This window comes from Engystomops pustulosus, chromosome 2 (assembly GCF_040894005.1).
Source record: "Engystomops pustulosus chromosome 2, aEngPut4.maternal, whole genome shotgun sequence".
Classification (NCBI taxonomy): Eukaryota; Metazoa; Chordata; class Amphibia; order Anura; family Leptodactylidae; genus Engystomops; species Engystomops pustulosus.
This window is the reverse complement of record NC_092412.1, coordinates 163,356,809-163,384,604: the sequence shown is the minus strand read 5'-3', so window position 1 is coordinate 163,384,604 and position 27,796 is coordinate 163,356,809. Positions and strand designations below refer to the sequence as shown.

The 27,796-nt window shown below is 43.1% G+C and overlaps 1 protein-coding gene across 1 annotated transcript in view; it reads right to left on the bottom strand.

Moving 5' to 3' along the window:
* The window catches only part of SCUBE3 (signal peptide, CUB domain and EGF like domain containing 3), a 378,535-nt gene that overhangs the window by 109,250 nt on the left and 241,489 nt on the right, over positions 1-27,796 (bottom strand). The window contains exon 18 of the mRNA XM_072137190.1: positions 5,697-5,864. Coding sequence (XP_071993291.1) covers positions 5,697-5,864 — 168 coding nt within the window. The remainder of the gene's footprint in view (positions 1-5,696; positions 5,865-27,796) is intronic.

Genomic DNA, 27,796 nt, shown 5'->3' with positions numbered 1-27,796 from the left:
TGAGACCCGAAGTTACCATGGCGACGGATCGCCGCTCCCTGATGACGTCACGGGGAGCGGCGATCCTCGAAAAGATGGAGGCGCCCAAGCACCGCCATTCTTTTGAAGCCGCCGGCAGATCGAGGTGAAAACACCCGCAATCGGTGCTTACCGGTAAGCCTTTGCTGCAATATGCAACAAAGACTTATCGGCTATGGAGAGGGCTCAGCGCGTGAGCCCTCTCCATGCACCCGCGCCCGGCCCGTGACGTGCTATTACGTCACGGGTCGTGAACGGGTTAAGTACTAAAGCTGAAAAGATATTGTGTCTTTCCACAGGTGCAGTCCTTTTTATCCATCTAAGGAAACATATTATGAGGGGGAAATGTGAACTATTATCGGATTTATGTACATCCACAATACCTTTAATTTGTTTATTAAGCATTGTTGGAGGAAAGATATTTCAGTTGCAGTGTTAACAAACCCAAAAACGCTGCTCAAGATTAATAGTGAGAATGAATAAAGTGGCCTGAATTTCTCCAGTTGGGCTACCGACCAAAAATGACTAACAAAAAAATAAGTAAAGCAGCAGCCATCAACAGAGACCATTTACCCAAATAAGGAGACCCAACAGGAGGCCAGAGTACCCATAGTAGTCACTTACAGCCCACAACTGGAGATCCTACATCATATTGTCAAGGAACTCTATCTGATTCTACATAAAGATACAAGACTAAAAGAAATATTCCCAGTCCCTCCTATCTTGTCCTTTCTGCAACCACCAAACCTGAAACAACTTGTAGTCCAAAGTTCCCTGAGATCCCCATCAGAAAATGGTAACTCGCCCTACCTGCAAAGCAGGTGTAAAACGTGCCAGCAAATTCTCATGGGTGAGATACAAAAGATCAAGGGGACATTTTCCTGCAGGTCTTCTAAAGTAATAAGTAAAGTAAACCTTTTTATGTGTCAACAGGGTCCAACCACAGGCCTTTATTGTTGGGGAAACCAGCCAGAGACTCCATCAGCGCATGAACTCGCACCGATCTGATATTAAAAATGAAAGGTAAAATCTCCCAGTAGCTGCACATTTCTACAGAGACACCCACTCTATGAAAAGGTTTACAGATTACTATTTTAATGGGACATTTTAAGACCCAGAGGAAAAGGAAAGAATGGGAGTACAAATTTATTCAGAGATTCAACACCTTACAAAGTGACCTGGAGGCCACGGGCAGATAAAAGCCAGGGGCTCTCTTGTCATGCCTTATCAATCTGTTGTGTTAAAGTTTATTTGATATCCTTTGATGTTCACTGGCTAATGTGTATAAAATGCTGTGAATTTTCTGTTTCATGCATAACATCATGTCTGATGAAAAGAACTAGTATTCTCGAAAGCTCACTATCAAATATACTCAGCCTCAAAAAGGTATGGTCCGATTTCTTAACTCTTCTAAAGCTGAATGAATCAATCATATCCAGGTTTCATATCCACTGTGGGTGGGATTTGAAACCCACCCATTTTCATTTTTCACTCGCCACTTTTATAAATCCTTAACTTTTTTATTTTTTCATGTAAGGAGGATAAGGTCTCAATTAAAGGCCACACAATAAAAGAGGAACAGAAACATTTACGTGCGGCAAAACACTTTTGAAAGTCCTGGCCATAATACCCTGGATATGAAGGTTCCAACATTAAAGGGCAATTTCCGGTCACAAGATGTGAGACGAATTTGTAAATACAAGTTTATTATCCTCTTTGAGACCCTACACACAATACTCTATTAAAGGGATTATCAAAGGGATTCATGGCCCACTACAACCTCTAACAGATGTCATCCTGAGATAGTGGTCATCATAGACTTCTTTAAATTAGAGGCAAATAAACCATCACACTGCCCAAGTCATCTAATCAAGCACCTGTTGTCTCAACTTTATTATTGCTATTGTCCTTCATTTACATTATGTTTGCATGTCTTCTCTGCCCATGGTGTATCAGATCTGTGTCACTTCAGAAAGACTGTTTCACCATGCCTCATGAAGGGACCATAGCCGTCCCAGAAGCTTGCTTGTAACATTTTCAGTAAGCCATTAAAAGGTATCAAAATCTCAAGAAGGTGACTTTATTTGATCTATCAAAAGCAACAACTGGCTAACACGGTACAAAACTTTTTTTTTCTTATTATGGGTAAATATATGCATTCATCCAGTCCGAGAGACTTGAGCAAACATCTGTGAAGATAGGCATGTCTTGTACTACTCTTACCTTTTCCAGGTTGACTTCACACCATTTGAGGTAGATGTCTTTCCTCTACCTTTGCTTGTTATTTGCTTTACTCTACATCTGTCCAGAAATTGTATCATCTTCTGGTCATGATCCTTAATTGCAGATTCCAAGGGTGTCATTTATCTTTTCTCTGCTTGATTTGGCTTGTTTTTGCCTGCCTTTTTTTCATCTGCTACTTTGATAATTTATCAATCTCACTTTCCTTGTGTTAAATGGATTTTTTTTTCAGATCTGTTTTTGGGACATTTGTTACAAATGTCTTAAAAATGTCACACACATGTCTCAAGTCACTTCTTTCCATTGTCTATTTTTTTCTCAAGTCTGGTTTCGACTTGAGTTTTTTTGCACCATAAAATGTTGCAAATTTTAGACAATTAGAAAAGATAAAATTAATTTGCGACATTTAGCACATCTGGAATAGAAGATAAATGGGGCACATTTACTAAGTCGGAAACTTCACTAAAAGTGCTCTGCCTGTGTATGATGCTGTGTAAAGTTCACCAACTTTTTTGCGGTGCACCTTTAACATAGGCGTGTGACAGACTTTGCATGTTAAAGGAAACCTACCACTTGGGATAGGGCTTATAACAGTGATGGCTAACCTATGGCACTGGTGCCAGAGGTGGCACTCAGAGCCCTTTCTGTGGGCACTCAGGCCATCACCAGAGATGACTCCAGGTATCTTCCTGCAGTCCCAGACAGCCCAGGACTTGCGGTGCACAGAGGTATTTTAAAGTGACAGCAGCACCTGGGACTATTTTCTGCTTTATTGGTGTCCTCAGGTGCTGGTATCAATGAAAACTGTGACAAAGAAGGGAGTATAAATTACAAATTACATTTCTGTGTTGGCACTTTGTGATAAATAAGCAGGTAGGTCTTTGCTGTAGTTTGGGCACTCGGCCTCTAAAAGGTCATCACTGGCCGTGCGTGCATCTGAATAGGAAGTGGTAGCGCGCATGGTGCGCCGAGCGCGGACCCCGGTGCGGGAAAGCCAGTAAGGATATAAACATTAATAAACTGTTAAAACACTTTAAAACTGTTTAAAAACATAACGGGGATAAGCGCCGGGTGAGCTGGTGCACGGTATGTCCAGCTTATAAGCCCTACCCGAAGTGGTAGGTTTCCTTTAAATACAGCGCTTGGTCTGATTCAGCGCATTAACAATCCCTAATTTGTGTGGCATGGAGGCTAGCACAGTCAATATCTGTGCAAGCCGTTTTCACCTAAAAGAATGTGCAAAGTTTGTCAGAAAACCATCGCAAAGCCTTTAGTAAATGTGCCCCAATAATAATAATAATTCTTTATTTATATAGCGCACACAGATTAAGCAGTGCTGCACAAATCATGTCAAATGTGTCTTAATGATGATAAACTAATGTCCAGTATACTTCAGTGCACATTTCAAAAAGTCCCCAAAAAGGCACAAAAAAAGAGTAAAATAAAGCAAAATTAACCTCCCATGTCTTCACCGTCTCACACTATAAGTATATCATCAGCCATTGAAAGTGTCCAAATAGAGAAAAATGATGTCAGTAAACTTGTTTATTCATCCAGTTCTACATGCCACGTACAGAAAATAATCTGATCTTCTGTAGCAGGCATCAGATAAGGATTTATTTTAATGCTTTATTCAGTGGCTTTGGATCAATACATATTTTTAATTTGCCTGATGGTTTCTTTATTTCAAGCTGCAACGGCTGAGCAACCTTTTCATGCTTGAAACATTGCAGCTTGGAATAAAGTTGCATAATATAATTTATCTATATTCAACATATACACTCAACGGCCACTTTATTAGGTACACCATGCTAGTAACGGGTTGTCTTCAGTTTGCCTTCAGAACTGCCTCAATTCTTCGTGGCATAGATTCAACAAGGTGCTGGAAGCATTCCTCAGAGATTTTGGTCCATATTGACTTGATGGCATCACACAGTTGCTGCAAATATGTCGGCTGCACATCCATGATGCGAATCTCCCGTTCCACCACATCCCAAAGATGCTCTATTGGATTGAGATTTGGTGACTGTGTAGGCCATTTGAGTACAGTGAACTCATTGTCATGTTCAAGAAACCAGTCTGAGATGATTCCAGCTTTATGACATGGCGCATTATCCTGCTGAAAGTAGCCATCAGATGTTGGGTACATTGTGGTCATAAAGGGATGGAAATGGTCAGCAACAATACTCAGGTAGGCTGTGGCATTGCAACGATGCTCAATTGGTACCAAGGGGCCCAAAGAGTGCCAGGAAAATATTCCCCACACCATGACACTACCACCACCAGCCTGAACCGTTGATACAAGGCAGGATGGATCCATGCTTTCACGTTGTTGACGCCAAATTCTGACCCTACCATCCGAATGTCGCAGCAGAAATCAAGACTCATCAGACCAGGCAACGTTTTTCCAATCTTCTACTGTCCAATTTCGATGAGCTTGTGCAAATTGTAGCCTCAGTTTCCTGTTCTTAGCTGAAAGGAGTGGCACCCGGTGTGGTCTTCTGCTGCTGTAGCCCATGTGCCTCAAAGTTCGACGTACTGTGCATTCAGAGATGCTCTTCTGCCCACCTTGGTTGTAACGGGTGGCGATTTGAGTCACTGTTGCCTTTCTATCAGCTCGAACCAATCTGCCCATTCTCCTCTGACCTCTGGCATCAACAAGGCATTTCCGCCCACAGAACTGCCGCTCACTGGATGTTTTTTCTTTTTCGGACCATTTTCTGTAAACCCTAGAGATGGTTGTGCGTGAAAATCCCAGTAGATCAGCAGTTTTTGAAATACTCAGAGCAGCCCTTCTGGCACCAACAACCATGCCACGTTCAAAGGCACTCAAATCACCTTTCTTCCCCATACTGATGCTCGGTTTGAACTGCAGGAGATTGTCTTGACCATGTCTACATGCCTAAATGCACTGAGTTGCCGCCATGTGATTGGCTGATTAGAAATTAAGTGTTAACGAGCAGTTGGACAGGTGTATCTAATAAAGTGGCCGGTGAGTGTATATTCATTTATTTAGCAACTATAATCTATTTATCTCATATCTAACTATCTAACCATGTGTCTCATATGTTTGTTTAACTACTTTAGGTAAAAAAAAAACGATTTCAGGTAGGTTACAAATGGTCCATCACTGTGTATAACATAACTGACACCCACCTCTAACAGCCACGGTCAGTTCTGGCACTGATCACGGCATTAATCATTTTAAGTGCTGCAATCAGGATCAACTGTGGAACCTAACAAAGCTGCTGGTGGGCACTGCCATGATTGCCTGCCATGGACAATGATCTCTAATAGCCTGGTGAAATAGTGAGAGCCCCACAGGCCAAAATGGTATATAACATATTGCTAGAACTCTAGAGCCCAATTTTACCAATGTGAACTAATAAAAAGTGCTTTAATCATTGTCATATTTCAGTTGTATAATAATTTCTTACCTTTGGTCTCACAGTCTTGGAAAGATGTGGCTCCTTCGTGTCTGGTATTTATTCCTCCTCCGCAAGAAATACATTGAGTACGTCCAGTATCTGGTTGGTACATACCACGAGAGCATGACTGACATGGTTTGTATCCACTTGTGGAAAACTGTCCTGGAGAACACTGACCTACAAATAATAGTTTAACAACATGTCTGTAAATTCTTCAATATAATTATTGTGGTTTTTATGTGTTCAATTACATACATATAAAATCCCCTGACAAGTTGATAATGTGTATGGCTATAACTTTAAAATGAATATCTAAAAATATATATGAATATATATAAACCAATGGCAACATAGATGCATTAACACGGCTCAGTTACTGGACAAAGAACTAAACTGTCTTTTTGCTCACTTTTTTGTGTTGCTTCTGGTGAAGTTAGGCTCAAATGACTTCTGCTGTAGTCTCTTTCAGTGACTGGGTCTCTGGCAGTCTCTTTCAGTGACTGGGTCTCTGGCAGTCTCTTTCAGTGACTGGGTCTCTGGCAGTCTCTTTCAGTGACTGGCTCTCTGGCAGTCTCTTTCAGTGACTGGCTCTCTGGCAGTCTCTTTCAGTGACTGGCTCTCTGGCAGTCTCTTTCAGTGACTGGCTCTCTGGCAGTCTCTTTCAGTGACTGGCTCTCTGGCAGTCTCTTTCAGTGACTGGCTCTCTGGCAGTCTCTTTCAGTGACTGGCTCTCTGGCAGTCTCTTTCAGTGACTGGCTCTCTGGCAGTCTCTTTCAGTGACTGGCTCTCTGGCAGTCTCTTTCAGTGACTGGCTCTCTGGCAGTCTCTTTCAGTGACTGGCTCTCTGGCAGTCTCTTTCAGTGACTGGCTCTCTGGCAGTCTCTTTCAGTGACTGGCTCTCTGGCAGTCTCTTTCCGTGACTGGCTCTCTGGCAGTCTCTTTCCGTGACTGGCTCTATGGCAGTCTCTTTCCGTGACTGGCTCTATGGAAGTCTCTTTCCGTGACTGGCTCTCTGGCAGTCTCTTTCCGTGACTGGCTCTCTGGCAGTCTCTTTCCGTGACTGGCTCTCTGGCAGTCTCTTTCCGTGACTGGCTCTCTGGCAGTCTCTTTCCGTGACTGGCTCTCTGGCAGTCTCTTTCCGTGACTGGCTCTCTGGCAGTCTCTTTCCGTGACTGGCTCTCTGGCAGTCTCTTTCCGTGACTGGCTCTCTGGCAGTCTCTTTCCGTGACTGGGTCTCTGGCAGTCTCTTTCCGTGACTGGGTCTCTGGCAGTCTCTTTCCGTGACTGGGTCTCTGGCAGTCTCTTTCCGTGACTGGGTCTCTGGCAGTCTCTTTCAGCGACTGGGTCTCTGGCAGTCTCTTTCAGCGACTGGGTCTCTGGCAGTCTCTTTCAGTGACTGGGTCTCTGGCAGTCTCTTTCAGTGACTGGGTCTCTGGCAGTCTCTTTCAGTGACTGGGTCTCTGGCAGTCTGTCTCCAACTGTCACTTTGTCTATTAGGAGATTTATTGGGAGTGTCTGAGAGCAGAACTGTTGTAGTTGCCCATGGCAACCAATCAAAGCTCAAGTTTCATTTTCCCACAGCTTTTATAAAAAAAAAAACAGCTGATCTCTGATTGGTTTCCATGGGCATCTGGAACAGTCTTTCCTCAGATATTTCTGATAAATCTCCCCCTATCTCTGTATCTTTATACATCTTAGCTCACACATAAGCATCTTACACTCATTGCCTGTAGTAACCTATCAAAGCTCAGAGCTCATATTAATGGTCTGTGGCAAAACAGCAACCAATCACGGCTCAGCTGCCAACTGCTACAGCAGCAGCAGACAATGGCTCCTGTATATGGTGGTTAATAAGTGGAGAGCGGCTGTGGAAAATTTGGTGACTGTAAACGCAATGGTACAGATTCCTGAAGCGGACATATAAACATACACACACATACACTGAACTTTATATATTAGATATATCTTATCTAATATATAAGGTCAATAATATAAATTAGCTAGAAGACACATTTAACCCCTTAGTGACCACCGATATGGCTCTGTATGTCAGTCACTAAGGGGCCTTAGGCTAGGCTGATGGTATTCTCCGTCGGCCTAAACTAAGTTCTGGCCCCCTGTGCAGGGAGAAGCAGAGCCTCGACTGGGCCCTGCTGTAACAGATTGCATTGAAACTCCGTTCCGATCCGGCAGGTAACCATTAGATACCATGGTTAATGTTGCAACCATGGGATCCATTTACCTGAAGAGGTAAGGGGCTCCCTCCATCTCATCGCGGGGTGCTGTGTGTTTAGCTGGGCAGCCAGCTAAAATGATCACATGATCACCAGTTCAGAGGATAGTAATGTGAAAATAAAAACAGTAAAAAAACACAAAAAATGTAAAATTTATAAAAATGGAAAATAAAATTCATAAATATGTCCCAAAAGCCCCTAACACATATAAAAAAATTAACAATTTTTTAAAAAGTGGGAAAAAGTAGAAAAATACAACATGTTAGGTATCACCGCATCTCAAAATGTCCAATCTATAAAGATATAAAAATGGTTATTCCCGGAGGTGAACTCCATAACAGAAAATTTCGCTCAAAAGTCTGAATCGCTAATTCTTTGCAGTGTCGCAACACATAAAGAACATAAAAAGTGATCTAAAGGTCACACAGTCCCCAAAATGGTAGGAATGAAAACGTCAGCTTGTCCCAGAAAAAAATGACACCTAAGCCAAATCCGTACTCCTAAGTATGAAAAAGTTATTGGAGTCAGAATATGGTAAAGGTAATCATTTTTGGAGGGTTTTTAATTTTTGGTAAAATCTATTAACACCTAATAAAACACCTGTATAAATTTCCTATCCGTGTGATCGTATCGAACCAAGATATATATTTAAGATGCCATTTGGAATGTACAGTGAAAGACATAAAAACAGAGCCCACAAGAAAATGGCGCAAATGCAGTTTCCGCATTTTACCGCATTTTGAATTATATTTCCACTTCCGAGTACAATGTTTGGAATATAAAATTCCACCACTAGGAAGTACAATTTGTTATGCAGAAAATAAGCCCTCACACAGCTCTGACTTAGGGAGCGATAAACAGAGAATAAAATGGAAACAACAAGGGATTAATATGCCCCCTATACCACATGATAAAAAGTTTACAAATTTTCTGGGATAAAGGTTTGTGGTATATGAGGCCACGATCTCACATCACATTTTGGTTACGTTTGAAAACGCAACCCAAGGCTCCACTCGTTAACTAAATGCAAAGTAAATGCAATTTTACCTCAACGTGCGATCACAGGTGGAGCCTTTGGATTATGTTTAAAAACGCAACCAAAATGCCACGTGTAAACGTGGCCCCAGGGACCCTACAAACATGTCCTCTTCCTCGGAAAAAACTGCACACTATATTCCTAGATGCATTATCTACTTTTATTCAGTTAACTCCTCAAGGACAGAGCCTATTTGTAGGTTAAGGCTCAGTCCTTTGACCAGTGTCCCTTCCTGTGGTAATAACCTTAGTTTTTGATAGTTGTATCATTTTGGTGATCTGTTCCTTTTTGGGGGGGTAAAAATTCAAAAATGTAAGAAAAATTTGAAAAAAATTACTATTTTCAAAATTTAAAATGTTCTACATTTTAGACAAAAAGTCAAACCACATTTTTTTTTTGGTAGAAGCCTTTTCCCATTGGTCTGCTTTTTATTTCCATAATTTGTTTTACGTTTCCATTATTTTTACAGATGTGAGAAGGTTTAAAGTTTTAGCAGCAAATTTTCTTGAAATTTGAAAAATTTTTGGTGATCAATTCAGTTTTGAAGTGCCCTACAGAGGCTTTTGTACTATATACCCTCACAAGTGACACCATTTTTTATGAACCTAACATCTCAACCTATTCAAATCAACATTTGAGACGTCTATCAACCCTTTAAATATTTTCCCCAAAGCAAACAAAAATGGATTGGAAATTTCAAAATTTCAATTTTTGATTACAATTTTTCTCATTTAGCCCTAAAATGGACACTTTCAGAAGGAAGTTGTGGCAAATATACATCCCAAAATTTTTGCCCTTCTTCCGAGTACGGAAATAACAGACATGTGGATGTCAATTGCTGTTTCGTCGAACAGCGATGTCCATAGTAGAGTTAGTTCTATTGGGTTTTTGGAAGGCCAATTTGGCTTCAAATGTTTTGTGGTGCCACAGCGTACTTGAAAAGCCCCTAAAGAACCAGTACAATAAAACCCCCCGAGAAGTGACACCATTTTGTCTTCACCCCTCAAGGAATATATCTGGGGTTGTGATGAGCATTTTAGCCCCCAACCTGCTGGCCAAAATTTAATACAAAGTAAGTGGTGCAGAGTAAAATTATGGGAGCATAACCCAGACTAAGGAGGGAATTATGGATAATTTTAAAGAATTTTATGTGAAGATCTATCAATCAGAGAGTAATTATGTGGAAGGGGAATTAGAAGAGTTCTTGGATGGAATTACATTCCCTCAGTTATCAGAGACTCAAATTAAGACACTGGAACTAGAAATTCTCCTGGTGGAAGGCATTTTGGTTATCTTTGGAATGTCAACAGTTTAACCCAGGAAGAGGTACGAGATAGCAACAAAGAGATAGCAACAAATCACCGGGGCCAGTTCTGCAAGTACCGTGATAGACAGACCCTTATTTTTAATATTTGAAGATTCCCTGAGGACTGGTTCTGTTCCACAAGCCTGGCACAAAGCTAATGTACTACCAATATACAAAAAAGGATCAAAAAGCAATCCTGGAAACTACAGACCTGTGAGTCTAACTTCTGTTGAGGGGAAAATATTTGAGGGTTTTTTTTAGAGATTTTATCCTGGAGTATCTCACTGTACATAACTTTATAACCCAGCATCAGCATGTGTTTATGAGGGATCGGTCCTGTTAGACTAAACTGATTGGCTTCTATGAGGAAGTAAGTTACAGACTGGATCTGGGGGAGGCTGTGGATGTTGTATATCTAGACTTTTCAACAGCATTTGACACAGTGCCGCATAAAAGGTTGGTGCATAAAATGAGACTGCTGGGACTAGGGGAAAATCTGTGTATTTGGGTAACTAATTGTGGAAGCTTGAGGAGTGAACAAAGAAAAGAATTAAAACATTTATTTAATTCTTAAAGGTTGGACTTGATGGACTTGCGTCTTTTTCCAGCCTTATATACTATGATACTATGATACTATGAGGTTTAATGCAGATAAATGTAAAGTTATACACTTCGGCCACCAAAATTATGTTCTAAATAGCCAATTTCTTGTGTGGAAGATTTGGCCCACTAAAGTCTGAGGTAGCAAGATTTGTGATGCAGTTCAAGACAGTGACACCAAATTACAGTCCAAAACAGGTCTCACCTGAATTTATTCAAGTAGCTTGTAGCAAAAAAACAGCCTTCGCGTTCGGGCATCAAACATAAACAAAATCCTACCTGTCTGGGTGCCAGCTAGACAGAGAGTTCCCCTAACTCACCACTAAAAACAAAGCGAGGACATCGCTAGTTCCAGGCATGGAAGCTAGGGCTGTAATACGCTTTGGCAGACCTCCTTTCAGAGAGAACTCAGTCAGCTCTGCTCAGCAGCTTTTTGCAGCCTGATTAGGCTGTTCCCACCACCTGTATCCAAGGTTCTGGACAACAAAAAACCTGACCCAGCCTAACAGGGAGGTGTAATAGACCACCCCACTACCAGCCTGCAAATCCATTCCATATAAATCCAGCCCAGGAGGGTTTTAAACTACAAATAACTTGTTTGCGCCATGCTTCCCAGATTTACAGTGTTTGCAGCTGGACAAACACAACCTCCACGTTAAGGCCTTGCATAAAAAGAAAACCCAGGGGAAACATATCGTCCATCCACAGTTAACCCCTTTAGTGTCTCATACTTGGTAAAACTGGAGCTGAAAAAGACTTGGATGTTTTGGTGGATGGTGAACTTAATTTTAGTTACCAGAGGCAGGAAGCTGCTGCTAACGCAAATAAAATGATAGGATGTATCAAGATAGGAATTGATTCTCATGATAAAGACATAGTTTTGCCCTTATACAAATCCCTGGTCAGATCATTCATGGAATATTGTGTACAGTTTTGGGCACCAGTGTATAAAAAAGACATAGTAGACTTCGCGCCAAAACCAGACATACAGCTCTCACCACCGGACTGACCGTCCTGTGTCTACCCTGAGCTACACATCGCATCCCGGCGCTCAAGCATTTGTTACGGACCTGAGGAAGGGGGTAGACCACCCCCGAAACGCGTAGTCCTTTTACCATTCAAATAAATATTTGAACTTCATTATCTGTGTCGGACATAGCATAATTGGGGAAGCGCGTCTTACACCAACCCGGGCTTTTCAAATCTATATATCTTTGTGATTCCCTATCCGGCACTACATCTGTACCAGACTCCGGGAAGACGCAGCATACCCTACCAACGTCCACTGGAGATCAGACGGAACAACGAGTATCTGCTCTAGACGCATAAGACACAAGGTGTCTTCAGGTGAGCAGATACCCTTCCTACTTCACCATACTCTCAAGTTACCCATTACACTAGGGGCGCCGCCTGTGTCTCTTTCTATTTTTCATAGTAGAACTGGAACAGGTGCAGAGGAGAGCAACCAAGATTATTAGGGGAATGGGGGACTAGAATACAATGACAGATTACAAAATTTGGGATTATTTAGTTTAGAAAAAAGATGGATGAGGGGAGAATTCATTACAATGTACAAATACCAGGCAGTACAAGGATCTCACCAAAGATCTTTTTATATCTAGGCCTGTGACCAGGACAAGGGGGCATCCTCTACGCCTAGAGGAGAGGCAATTCTACCATCAACATAGACAAAGGTTATTTACTGTAAGAGCAGTGAGACTATGGAACTTTCGGCCCCAGGAGGTTGGTATGGGACTCTATTTACTTGTTTAAGATAGGCCTGGATGACTTTCTGGATTACAAAAATATCACTGATCATGAGGCGAAAGTATTTGTTTAATTCTTAAGGGTTGGAATTGATGGCCTTGTGTCTTTTACGAGCCTTATATACTTTGATACTATAACCCCCCACCTCAGGACCCCCAATAAGGATATATATTAATATATTGTTTGTACTCAATATATTCTGTTCTTGCTTACTGTAAAGTTTTCGATCTTGCCTGCCATATATATTACTGGTTTATAACGCTCATTATCACCTTCTGTACCTTATTATCTTTTGTCCTAAACCTATATGAATTTAGGCGCTGTTACTTATGATTTCAAGATAGAGGAGGGGTATCCCCTATTCAGAAATTTAGTCTCCGTGCCGTCCAATCTCTTCTGTAGAAGAGGTTCACCGTCAACTATTCTCCTGACTCTCAACATCTGGCTGTAAGGGAGAGATTTGATCATAAGTCTGGGATGACAGCCCTCGAATCTCAACAAGTTATTCCTATCCGTATGCTTCACAAACAAATCAGTAGTCATTTTTCCGTCCACCATTCGGACTTTCACATCAAGGAACTGCATTTCGGTACTGGACCATACAAAGGTAAATTTTACAGAAGCATTAATAGAATTCAAAAAGTCAAAGAAAGACCGTAGGTCATCCTCCTTCCCTGTCCAAATTGCGAACACATCGTCTATGTATTGCCACCACCTCAGAACATGTCCAAAGTGGTGCGATACATAGACGTGCTGCTCCTCCAAAAAACGCAAGGAATACAGTATTAGACATTACCTAACGTGCAGTTCCTGCTTTGTGATATACTTACTGGAATACCGTAAAGAATTAGAATGGATACACAGACTCCAGAAATTAAAACCTAATGTTCTGAACATTAAATTCAGAACTTCAGACTTAGTCTGGGAATGGGCTTTCCTCTGAAAGTGATAGGATCCTGATTACCTACCTCTATCTGGGAAATAGGGGTGTAAAACTTATTTCTATGTATATATGTATATATTATATTTCAATTAAAACAGAAGTTGAAAGCAGGAGATGTACAGGGATAGCTATGTACCTATGAGTAAGTGCCAAGTAATTGGTTATAGGTCCTGTACAGGTTATTGCACTAAAAAAGATGCCCCACAAAATTATAGAATATGCAAAACCTATAGTACCCCTCAAGATGAAGGGAAAAGAGTGAGGCAATATGACAAAATCAAAAATAAGTGTAAAAAGTTAACAATCTTTATTTATGCAGACATATTGAGAAATATATGACAGGGTTATGGGGTAAATATACAGCAGAGAAAAAGACAGTCGAAGGCTCAATACGAGCCGAAACGCGCGTCGTGGGCGGCAGTCATCCCTGGACATTGTGCACATCCACCCACAATCCTGGTAAGGACTGGTTTCAAGACTCCAAAACTGTTTCTTTGCTCCACTATATTGGCACCAGTATTTGCTGTAACATTACCATTGATCTATGCTACTCTCAGGTGTTAACCCTGTATATACCAGCCCTTCCAAATAGTTTATATATAGAGATGAGCGAGCACTAAAATGCTCGGGTACTCGTTATTCGAGACGAACTTTTCCCGATGCTCGAGTGCTCGTTTCGAGTAACGAGCCCCATTGAAGTCAATGGGAGACTCGAGCATTTTTCAAGGGGACCAAGGCTCTGCACAGGGAAGCTTGGCCAAACACCTGGGAACCTCAGAAAAGGATGGAAACACCACGGAAATGGACAGGAAACAGCAGGGGCAGCATGCATGGATGCCTCTGAGGCTGCTTAATCGCACCATTATGCCAAAATTATGGGCAACAGAATGGCCATGACAGAGTGACAGAATGAAGCTAGATAGCATCTAAAACATCCAATAATTGACCCTGACACCATAGGGGACGGCATGCAGAGGCAGCGGCAGCAGCGGCAGGCTAGAGAGTGGCATGGCGACATACCCTAAATGGACTCAGGCTTCCAACCAATGGGTGGCAGAGAGGAACCAAAGGAGGTGAGCAAGAAGCGCTCAAATAATATCGGTACATGATAAAAGTTTGCCAATATATTTTGTGGATTACACAGCAGGGTGGCGACAAAGTTAACAAGTTTGATGTGGAAGCCATGAAAACAACCCAAAATTCTGCCTGACACAGCTCGTTTGATAAGGGGACCATGTATGGAGGCAGTGAACTAGTAGTAGATTAAAGGTGCTGCAGTTAAAACTATGTTAGTTGGATCTTGACATGGAGCTGGCGCTCCGCTGCCAGGCGAGCTTTCGCCAATCCAAGCCCCTGTCTCTAGGCTACTCCCCAAACAGCACTTCTAAGAACCTTTTGTATAAGATCAAGTGTAGTAGCGTTCTTATAAGTTTAGGATATGGCGGGTGAGGGGAATGTAAACAGATGCGCAAGAAGCGCTGAAATAATATCCGTAAATGGTAAAAGTTTGCCAGTGTATTTTGTGGATAACACAGCAGGGTGGCGACAAAGTTAACAACTTTGATGTGGAATCCATGAAAACAACCCAAATTTCGGCCTGACACACCTCGTTTGATAAAGGGACGATGTATGGAGGCAGCTATATGGACGACTTTTGGAGGTAGCAATGGAGACAACGTGTGGAGGCTGCTATGGAGACAATTCAATTTGGATAGTGCCTGTATGTGGCAGTCCAAAAAAGTTTTCAAACCAGAGGAGCAGGTAGGTGGCCCTCCATAAAAATGGAATAGATTGAGTGCCTGTATGTGGCAGTCCAAAAAAGTTTTCAAACCAGAGGAGCAGGTAGGTGGCCCTCCATAAAAATGGAATAGATTGAGTGCCTGTATGTGGCAGTCCAAAAAAGTTTTCAAACCAGAGGAGCAGGTAGGTGGCCCTCCATAAAAATGGAATAGATTGAGTGCCTGTATGTGGCAGTCCAAAAAAGTTTTCAAACCAGAGGAGCAGGTAGGTGGCCCTCCATAAAAATGGAATAGATTGAGTGCCTGTATGTGGCACTCCCAAAAATTGTTTAAAACAGAGGACCGGGTCGGTGGCCCTCCATAAAAATTAAATGCATAAAGTACTATAGCTAGAGCCAGTGGGCCCTGTCAAAAAATAGCCAGTTTCCTCTGCTTTACTGTACAAAGAGGAGGAGAAGGAGGAAAATGAGGAGGAGGAGGAGTGGATAAATTATTCAGGTTGAGCTTCCTTCACCTGGTGGAGATTGGAAATTAGGAGAAATCCAGGCTTTATTCATCTTGATAAGCGTCAGCCTGTCAGCGCTGTCAGTCGACAGGCGTGTACGCTTATCGGTGATGATGCCACCAGCTGCACTGAAAACCCGCTCGGACAAGACGCTAGCGGCAGGGCAGGCAAGAACCTCCAAGGCGTACAGCGCCAGTTCGTGCCACATGTCCAGCTTTGAAACCCAGTAGTTGTAGGGAGCTGTGTGATCATTTAGGACGATGGTATGGTCAGCTACGTACTCCCTCACCATCTTTCTGTAAAGATCAGCCCTACTCTGCCGAGACTGGGGACAGGTGACAGTGTCTTGCTGGGGTGACATAAAGCTGGCAAAAGCCTTGTAAAGCGTACCCTTGCCAGTGCTGGACAAGCTGCCTGCTCGCCTACTCTCCCTCGCTACTTGTCCCGCAGAACTACGCACTCTGCCGCTAGCGCTGTCAGAAGGGAAATACTGTTTCAGCTTGTGCACCAGGGCCTGCTGGTATTCATGCATTCTCACACTCCTTTCCTCTCCAGGGATGAGAGTGGAAAGATTTTGCTTGTACCGTGGGTCCAGGAGAGTGAACACCCAGTAATCGGTGCTGGAATAAATTCTTTGAACGCGAGGGTCACGGGATAGGCAGCCTAGCATGAAATCTGCCATATGCGCCAGAGTACCAACGCGCAAGAATTCACTCCCCTCACTGGCCTGACTGTCCATTTCCTCCTCCTCCAACTCCTCCAACTTCTCTTCTTCTGCCCATACACGCTCAACAGGGAAGGACTCAACAATGGTCCCCTCTTGTGTCTCGCCAACATTCTCCTCCTCTTCCTCCTCATCCTCCTCCACCTCCTCCGATATGCGCTGAGAAACAGACCTAAGGGTGCTTTGGCTATCAACAAGGGAATCTTCTTCCCCCGTCTCTTGTGAGGAGCGCAAAGCTTCCAACTTCATGCTGACCAGAGAGTTTTTCAACAGGCCAAGCAGCGGGATGGTGAGGCTGATGATGGCGGCATCGCCACTGACCATCTGTGTTGACTCCTCAAAGTTACTCAGCACCTGACAGATATCAGACATCCACGTACACTCCTCATTGTAGACTTGAGGAAGCTGACTGACCTGACTACCAGTTCTGGTGGAAGTTGACATCTGGCAGTCTACAATCGCTCGGCGCTGCTGGTAAACTCTGGATAACATGGTCAGTGTTGAATTCCACCTCGTGGGCACGTCGCACAACAGTCGGTGAGCGGGCAGTTGGAGGCGGCGCTGCGCTGCCCTGAGAGTGGCAGCATCTGTGCTGGACTTCCTGAAATGCGCACAGATGCGGCGCACCTTCGTGAGCAAATCAGACAGATTGGGGTATGTCTTGAGGAAACGCTGAACTATCAGATTTAACACATGGGCCAGGCATGGCACATGTGTCAGTCTGCCGAGTTGCAGAGCCGCCACCAGGTTACGGCCGTTGTCACACACAACCATGCCTGGCTTCAGGTTCAGCGGTGCCAGCCACAGATCAGTCTGCGCCGTGATGCCCTGTAATAGTTCTTGGGCGGTGTGCCTTTTATCGCCTAGGCTCAGCAGTTTCAGCACCGCCTGCTGTCGCTTAGCGACGGCACTGCTGCTGTGCCTAGAGCTACCAACTGATGGTGCCATGCCCACGGATGGTCGTTCGGAGGAGGAGGTGGAGGAGGGGTGGGAGGAGGAGGAGGCATAGTAGGCCTGAAACACCTGGACCGAGGTAGGCCCCGCAATCCTCGGCGTCGGCAGTATATGACCAGCCGCAGGGTCAGACTCGGTCCCAGCCTCCACCAAGTTAACCCAATGTGCCGTCAGCGATATATAGTGGCCCTGCCCGGCAGCACTCGTCCACGTGTCCGTGGTCAGGTGGACCTTGTCAGAAACGGCGTTGGTCAGGGCACGGATTATGTTGTCTGACACGTGCTGGTGCAGGGCTGGGACGGCACATCGGGAAAAGTAGTGGCGGCTGGGGACCGAATACCGAGGGGCGGCCGCCGCCATGAGGCTGCGAAAGGCCTCGGTCTCTACTAGCCTATAGGGCAGCATCTCCAGGCTTAGCAATCTGGAGATGTGCACATTAAGGGCTTGGGCGTGCGGGTGGGTTGCACTATATTTGCGTTTCCGCTCCAGCGTCTGGGGTATGGAGAGCTGAACGCTGGTGGATGCTGTGGAGGATCGTGGAGGCGACGATGGGGTTTTTGTGGCAGGGTCCTGGGCAGGGGGCTGACTATCAGCTGACACAGGGGAAGGAGCAGTGGTGTGCACGGCCGGAGGTGAACGCGCTTGTTGCCACTGAGTGGGGTGTTTAGCATTCATATGCCTGCGCATACTCGTGGTAGTTAAGCTAGTAGTGGTGGAACCCCTGCTGATCCTGGTTTGGCAAATGTGGCACACCACAGTCCGTCGGTCATCCGGTGTTTCCTTAAAGAACCTCCAGACTTCTGAAAATCTAGCCCTCGCCGCAGGAGCCCTCGCCACGGGAGCTTCACTAGTTGACACATTTGGCGCTGATGCACCAGCTCTGGCCCTGCCTCTCCGTCTGGCCCCACCACTGCCTCTTCCAACCTGTTCTGGTCGAGGACTCTCCTCCGTCTCAGAAGCACTGTGTTCACCCGGCCTCTCAACCCAGCTTGGGTCTGTCACCTCATCATCCTCCGATCCCTCAGTCTGCTCCCCCCTCGGACTTCCTGCCCTGACAACAACTTCCCCACTGTCTGACAACCGTGTCTCCTCATCGTCGGACACCTCTTTACACACTTCTTCCAGTACGTCAACAAGGTCATCATCACCCACAGACTGCGACTGGTGGAAAACCTGGGCATCGGAAAATTGCTCATCAGCAACCGGACAAGTGGTTTGTGACTGTGGGAAGGATCCAGAAAACAGTTCCTCAGAGTATGCCGGTTCAAATGGCAAATTTTGCTGGGAGGGGGCAGACTGGGGGGGAGGAGGCTGAGGTGCAGGAGCTGGAGGAGTGCCGATTTCGGTGACATGGGTGGACTGCGTAGAAGACTGACTGGTGGACAAATTGCTCGAAGCATTGTCGGCAATCCACGACATCACCTGTTCGCACTGTTCTGGCCTCAACAGTGCTCTACCACGAGTCCCAGTAACTTCAGACATGAACCTAGGGAGTGTAGCTCTGCGGCGTTCCCCTGCTCCCTCATAAGCAGGTGGTGTCTCACCCCGCCCAGGACCACGGCCTCTGACCCCTGCAGTAGTTGGACGCCCACGTCCCCGCCCTCGTCCTCTACCCCTAGCCCTCGGGTTAAACATTTTGAAAATGAGAGTTATAACTTTAATTTTTTTTTTAACTTTTTTTTGTGTTTTTTTTTTTTTTGTGTGTTTTTTAGTTTTTAAAACCAAACGATGCTATCCTATTGCTATGGCTATTTTCTAGCCAAGTATGAAAGCACACTACTATGCCAGATGAGATGACGCTGAGTTATGAAAAAAATAAACGTAAAATAAAAAAGGAAATGGCAGACTGTGCCTAATTGAAATCCAACCCCGGGCCCTAATAAATTTTCCCACTTCGGTCTTTGCGATGGATATGTGCGTCACTAAGCGCAAAACACAGTGGTCGCAAGTCTCACTACAAATTGCTCACAATTTGCTAGTAGATGCACTGCAGCAACTACAGCCACCAGCAGATCAACCAGAAATCAAATATATATAACGCTACTGTAGGCGTAAGTAAGACGTTTGGATTCTCCTATGGCTATTTTCTAGCCAAGTATGAAAGCACACTACTATGCAAGATGAGATGACGCTGAGTTATGAAAAAAATAAACGTAAAATAAAAAAGGAAATGGCAGACTGTGCCTAATTGAAATACAACCCTGGGCCCTAATAAATTTTCCCACTTCGGTCTTTGCGATGGATATGTGCGTCACTAAGCGCAAAACACAGTGGTCGCAAGTCTCACTACAAATTGCTCCCAATTTGCTAGTAGATGCACTGCAGCAACTACAGCCACCAGCAGATCAACCAGAAATCAAATATATATAACGCTACTGTAGGCGTAAGTAAGACGTTTGGATTCTCCTATGGCTATTTTCTAGCCAAGTATTAAAGCACACTGCTTTGCCAGATGAGATGACGCTGAGTTATGAAAAAAATAAACGTAAAATAAAAAAGGAAATGGCAGACTGTGCCTAATTGAAATACAACCCTGGGCCCTAATAAATTTTCCCACTTCGGTCTTTGCGATGGATATGTGCGTCACTAAGCGCAAAACACAGTGGTCGCAAGTCTCACTACAAATTGCTCCCAATTTGCTAGTAGATGCACTGCAGCAACTACAGCCACCAGCAGATCAACCAGAAATCAAATATATATAACGCTACTGTAGGCGTAAGTAAGACGTTTGGATTCTCCTATGGCTATTTTCTAGCCAAGTATGAAAGCACACTACTATGCCAGATGAGATGACGCTGAGTTATGAAAAAAATAAACGTAAAATAAAAAAGGAAATGGCAGACTGTGCCTAATTGAAATACAACCCTGGGCCCTAATAAATTTTCCCACTTCGGTCTTTGCGATGGATATGTGCGTCACTAAGCGCAAAACACAGTGGTCGCAAGTCTCACTACAAATTGCTCACAATTTGCTAGTAGATGCACTGCAGCAACTACAGCCACCAGCAGATCAACCAGAAATCAAATATATATAACGCTACTGTAGGCGTAAGTAAGACGTTTGGATTCTCCTATGGCTATTTTCTAGCCAAGTATGAAAGCACACTACTATGCCAGATGAGATGACGCTGAGTTATGAAAAAAATAAACGTAAAATAAAAAAGGAAATGGCAGACTGTGCCTAATTGAAATACAACCCTGGGCCCTAATAAATTTTCCCACTTCGGTCTTTGCGATGGATATGTGCGTCACTAAGCGCAAAACACAGTGGTCGCAAGTCTCACTACAAATTGCTCCCAATTTGCTAGTAGATACACTGCAGCAACTACAGCCACCAGCAGATCAACCAGAAATCAAATATATATAACGCTACTGTAGGCGTAAGTAAGACGTTTGGATTCTCCTATGGCTATTTTCTAGCCAAGTATTAAAGCACACTGCTATGCCAGATGAGATGACGCTGAGTTATGAAAAAAATAAACGTAAAATAAAAAAGGAAATGGCAGACTGTACCTAATTGAAATACAACCCCGGGCCCTAATAAATTTTCCCACTTCGGTCTTTGCGATGGATATGTGCGTCACTAAGCGCAAAACACAGTGGTCGCAAGTCTCACTACAAATTGCTCACAATTTCCTAGTAGATGCACTGCAGCAACTACAGCCACCAGCAGATCAACCAGAAATCAAATATATATAACGCTACTGTAGGCGTAAGTAAGACGTTTGGATTCTCCTATGGCTATTTTCTAGCCAAGTATGAAAGCACACTACTATGCAAGATGAGATGACACTGAGTTATTAAAAAAATAAACGTAAAATAAAAAGAAACTGGCAGACTGTGCCTAATTGAAATCAAACCCCTAATAAATTGTCCCACTTTGGTGTTTGAGGTGGATATGTGTGTCACTAAGAGCTAAACACAACGGTAGCAAGTCCCCCTGCTAATTCCTCACAATATGGTACTAGCTGCACTACTAGTGCCAGCAAGCCCAGCCACAAGCAAATAAAAAAAAAAAGTATAACGTTATTGTAGCCCTAAGAAGGGCTGTTGGGTTGTTGTAGAATCACTCCTGCCTAACAGTAAGCTAATAGAACACCCTAACGCTTTCCCTGACCAGCAGCAGCTCTCTCCCTAGCGGCATCCAGACAGAGAATGATCCGAGCAGCGCGGGCAGCGGCTAGTCTATCCCAGGGTCACCTGATCTGGCCAGCCAACCACTGCTATCTACGTGTAAGGGTACCACGTCATGCTGGGTGGAGTGCAGAGTCTCCTGGCTTGTGATTGGCTCTGTTTCTGGCCGCCAAAAAGCAAAACGGCGGGAGCTGCCATTTTCTCGAGCGGGCGAAATACTCGTCCGAGCAACGAGCAGTTACGAGTACGCTAATGCTCGATCGAGCATCAAGCTCGGACGAGTATGTTCGCTCATCTCTATTTATATACCTTTACATAACCTACAGATGTCCGGGTAAGACTGTCTTTTTCTCTGCTGTATATTTAACCCATAACCCTGTCATATATTTCTAAACAACTTTTAATTGTGTCTTTTTGTGTATATGTCTGCATAAATAAAGATTGTTAACTTTTTACACTTATTTTTGATTTTGTCATATTGCCTCACTCTTTTCCCCTCATCTTGAGGGGTACTATAGGTTTTGCATATTATATTTCAAGCCAATTAATTATTGTATGTCTCTCTCTTTTTCCTATAGATAACACAAGAATTGATCATTGCATCACCACCATAAGGATCAGCACTTTGTCATTATAGATGGGCTTCTCATTCTGGGGTCATATATTTATTGCCTTAGCCATGTAGGGGTTCTGTATAGTGATATATGTATGGTGCATGGTATTCCAGTTATAGGTCTGTGGTAGGAACATGGAACTGACTGGATAGGAAATAGAAATAGGGGGAATGTAGTAGGTACCTCAGTAGCAGATATTCTTTAAGCTCACAGTAGGGTTTGTAGGGACTGGAAGCCTGTGAGCTTATCAGGATCATCTAGCCCCCACGCCTGGATCCAATCTACGATTGCAGAAGTATGGTAAGCAGAGAAGGGGAAAGAGATTTCAGAGAAACTCTTGCCTTTTGCCCTTTCCACATAAAGGTCACTATTAAGGGCTGTAGTTTAACAAAATATGTTTAGGAAGTAAGACGGGTAAGTTACGAAAAAAGTAGAATATTTATATATTGGGAGACTGTTAAATTGTTTCAGCCCCTCTGAAATTTATTGAATAAGCGAGGGATAATTGGCTATAATTATCTTATTGGATGGGAATATAAGAAAGATACCTAAATAAGGGACCGCAAGCTATAAGTTAATTCCAGTTGTTGTGTATGGATGTTGTGAGGGATGCCCACATTCAGATTTAAGGATTTTCTTGCATTAATTATATAATAAATTAGGCTACTAAACTCGTCTATGATGCGAGTTGCTTTCGCCAGAGAAGTCACAGGATCAGACAAGCATAAAATTACATAACCCATGAATAATTCAATACTATGCTTCCTCCCCCCAACTTCCACTCCCTATTCTGTGGGGCCATGTGTATCTCATGTCACTCTCCATGGGCTGCGGGACAGAAGGATCATCACAGAGATTATATATAGAGTAGAGTACTATAATAATCAGCAAAGACATTCGTTATACCAAGAGAATCCATAATCCAAACTTGAGTCTTCTTCTACACTCACCGGCCACTTTATTAGGTACACCATGATAGTAACGGGTTGGACCCCCTTTTGCCTTCAGAACTGCCTCAATTCTTCGTGGCATAGATTCAACAAGGTGCTGGAAGCATTCCTCAGAGATTTTGGTCCATATTGACATGATGGCATCACACAGTTGCCGCAAATTTGTCGGCTGCACATCCATGATGCGAATCTCCCGTTCCACCACATCCCAAAGATGCTCTATTGGATTGAGATCTGGTGACTGTGGAGGCCATTTGAGTACAGTGAACTCATTGTCATGTTCAAGAAACCAGTCTGAAATGATTCCAGCTTTATGACATGGCACATTATCCTGCTGAAAGTAGCCATCAGATGTTTGGTACATTGTGGTTATAAAGGGATGGACATGGTCAGCAACAATACTCAGGTAGGCTGTGGCGTTGCAACGATGCTCAATTGGTACCAAGGGGCCCAAAGAGTGACAAGAAAATATTCCCCACACAATGACACCACCACCACCAGCCTGAACCGTTGATACAAGGCAGGATGGATTCATGCTTTCATGTTGTTGACCCCAAATTCTGACCCTACCATCCGAATGTCGCAGCAGAAATCGAGACTCATCAGACCAGGCAACGTTTTTCCAATCTTCTACTGTCCAATTTCGATGAGCTTGTGCAAATTGTAGCCTCAGTTTCCTGTTCTTAGCTGAAAGGAGTGGCACTCGGTGTGGTCTTCTGCTGCTGTAGCCCATCTGCCTCATAGTTCGACGTACTGTGCGTTCAGAGATGCTCTTCTGCCTACCTTGGTTGTAACGGGTGGCGATTTGAGTCACTGTTGCCTTTCTATCAGCTCGAACCAGTCTGCCCATTCTCCTCTGACCTCTGGCATCAACAAGGCATTTCCGACCACAGAACTGCCGCTCACTGGATGTTTTTTCTTTTTCAGACCATTCTCTGTAAACCCTAGAGATGGTTGTGCGTGAAAATTACAGTAGATCAGCAGTTTCTGAAATACTCAGACCAGCCCTTCTGGCACCAACAACCATGCCACGTTCAAAGGCACTCAAATCACCTTTCTTCCCCATACTGATGCTCGGTTTGAACTGCAGGAGATTGTCTTGACCATGTCTACATGCTCAAATGCACTGAGTTGCCGCCATGTGATTGGTTGATTAGAAATTAAGTATTAACGAGCAGTTGGACAGGTGTACCTAATAAAGTGGCCGGTGAGTGTATATGTATGTAATACAAGATTTGCCTTCTTTAGCCTTTAAGCAGCGTGCAGAAGGCATTAATTCAAAATCAAACGGAAATCTGTTCCTGGATATTTTCTGCAGCCCAAACGTTCCAGTCCTCCCTCTGATGTCACGGAGGGATGGCAAATATGAGCCAGGGGAGGGACGCCTGCTTTCTAGCTGCTGCCCATCTGTGACATCAGAGGGAGCAACTGGAGACACTGGTATCTCTGTATCTAGCAGTGCTGGGATCGTCTCCAACCGAAGCTGGGCTGCCAACTGATGACTCTGGTGCATCAGTAAGTCATCTTAGGGTGTAGCTGGTTGCCTAGGTGATTGGCGCAAAATTGGCTGCTTCTTAGTGCATATTTATTGCTGGAAAGAATTTGGTCAACTTAAGATGACTCTCCCATTTCTGATTTTCACCAAATTGTTGTCCAATTCCTACTTATGAAGATGAAGAGTGATGTAGTGCAGTCATTTCGTGAGAAGGGAATTCTGAGAGAGACGGTTAGGTCCCAGACTTGTCTCCAATATAACCTTCTTAATCACTTATAATGGCAAATTCACCTTTATGCCCACCCTTAGGGGACGTCTAAGTTGTGGCTCAGAAGAAAGGCTACTAGCACAGATGGCATGAATTACAGTCCTGTTAAGTAAAAAGACAATCTTGAAGCCATAAGCAAAGGGGGACATGACTTTGGTAAGCGGGGACCTATAACGCTTACATTTTTATGTAGTTGCATTGAATTTATAGGGGTGGTTCTTCTTTAAGGGGACAAAATATGTGGTGTGTAGTACAGGCTTATTAGGGGACAGAAAACAAAAGAGCTTGTAGGTATAAAAAATGATTTACACTTTATTCAAAATAACACATACAAAGTATATACACCACTTTCAGGAGAGATTCCTGAAAGTCAGAAATATTAAGGGGAACAGGCAATGTCCCAGATGGAAGTGGGACAGACACAGAGAACCTATGGCCCCCCTATCCTGGTTCTGCCTCGTAAATTGTGCCAAAAAGAAATATTTCCAAAGATGCATTGTGTCCAAAAGTAGGACTGATATAGGAAGGCAGTGGACCTTTGTACTATAGTGACCATACAATCAACCGGAGGTACCATCCGGTGCTAGTAGACAAAGTCAAAAGGAAGGCCACACTTACCTAAAGGCATGGTGTAAAGGGCACAGGGGCAGTCAGATGGAGGGCCAAGAGGAACACCCCGACGCGCGTTTCGCACAGATCTTTGTTGGTTTGGGATTTTGGAGGGCGGTATAGACTACATATGGGGCCTTTTGGGTGTTATTAGGGGACAGAGTATGCAATGTAAAAGTGTGGTAATGTAAGAGTAGATGTTACTTCCTGTCCTGTACCTTTCCTCCTTTCACCGGAAGACCATGAAAAAACATATCTGCTGCCTGGGGGACTACAATACTGGGGCTATATCACACTTTTGTGACCACATACACATCACACCATTTAATAGTGTAGAATTAGCTTCTATATTATATATGAGATGACTTTGACAGGGACAGTTTTTACCAAACTTTATTAAAACTATAATGTGTCTATATAATAAACCCTCTGCCATTATCAGCAGCCTGGGATTTATGTTTGAGAACTTTGCAATCACAAATTGAGTGTGCCAAGGCTGCCCATTTTCCCCCTTATTGTTTAATATTTTTATAGAACCATTTGCACAAGCAGTCAGGTCGAAGAAGGAATTTAAAGGGTAAAGTATTAAAGATAGTAGAGACCGTATATTATAGGCCTCTACGCAGATGACATATTTATCGCCTGCGAAAATCCAACAGAATCGCTGAGTTTAAAAAGGTGGTTAACAAATTCTCAATGGTTTCATATGATAAGGTCAATGAAAGTAAAAGAAAAATTTCTTACTCCTGGGCTCCTGAAGGTTTTTGTTATCTTGGTATACAAATATCTGATTCCCTGGACTCCACTATTAAAACAAACTTAACAGAGCTAAGGGATAAAATAAAATAACTAAGAAAAAAAACTACAAAATGTAATATTACCTGGCTAAACAGGATTGCAATAGTCAAAAGGAATATGCTCCCAGTATTTTTTTTATTATTTAAGATGCATCCCTCTGATGTTCCCAAAGACAGAAATTAGGAAAATTCTGACCTTTATGTGTGGAAATACAAAGCTAAAAATACACTTCAAATAATTTAGGGGGGCTGGGTCATCCAAATCTCTTGAAATATTAATACACTATACTCACTGAGATAATAACACTCCTGTGGCAAGACAAAGAATATGAAAAGTGGATTCTTATAGAGGAAGGCATAATAAACACTGGCACTATTATCACTCATGTATCAAAGAGTTATTTTTGGGAAGACAAAATATTAAATTAGAGGTTTTTTGTTTATGTATGGAGGACCTATCCATAAATAAATTGAAGAACCAAACTAGCAGATACAACAGACACATTATTATCTTTTGAGGAAATTTGTTTTAAATTTAACATTAATAATAATCCATTTTTAATTGGATTATTCCAAAAGGATAGACTCCTTTTAAGAATCAGATAATATAGCTAAAAAATGTACATCTCATAATACAGAGCATACGAAATTACCAACATTTTTAAATATAGCAATTAAATATAAAGGGGGAATTTCAATAGTATGTAAGTATTTGAACTCATCTCCCACCCCCAGTCAAATTAGGATGCATGATAAAGTGGGAAAAAGAGCTGGGAAAACTGATCGCTCGTATAGAGATCCTAAACAAATGGATCTCTATATGGATAATATAGCAAAAAAATGTACATCTCATAATACAGAGCATACTAAATTACCAAAATTTTTAAATATAGCAATTAAATATAAAGGAGGAATTTCAATAGTATGTAAGTATTTGAACTCATCTCCCCCCCCCCAGTCAAATTAGGATGCATGATAAAGTGGGAAAAAGAGCTGGGAAAACCGATCGCTCATATAGAGATCCTAAACAAATGGAAAATCCGATTATGCACCTCTGAGATCGCATAGCGTGAAAATCGAATCCCCGCTGCTCCTCAGACTAATGGAGCAGACGGCCGCGCATGACCGTTCTGCTCCATTAAACTCTATGGAGCTGACGGAGATTGCCGAGCGCCTTGTGGGAAAACCCTTTTAAGGTCTACTGAATTACTTATGAGTGATGGAGGGGTGATTAATCAAAAGAAAATGCCCAGGGTAGGATGGAATCTCTGGATAGGGAAAAATAAATAGAGGAGACTGTGTAAAGAATTTAAGGGGTACTTAAGGAGATTGAAACTATTTGGTAATATACTGACCTGCTTATTATGATTTTCTTTTGCTGGTGTTTTTCTTTTCCTTTTTACTCTGCTGTTTCTTTTTTCTTTGTAACTTATAC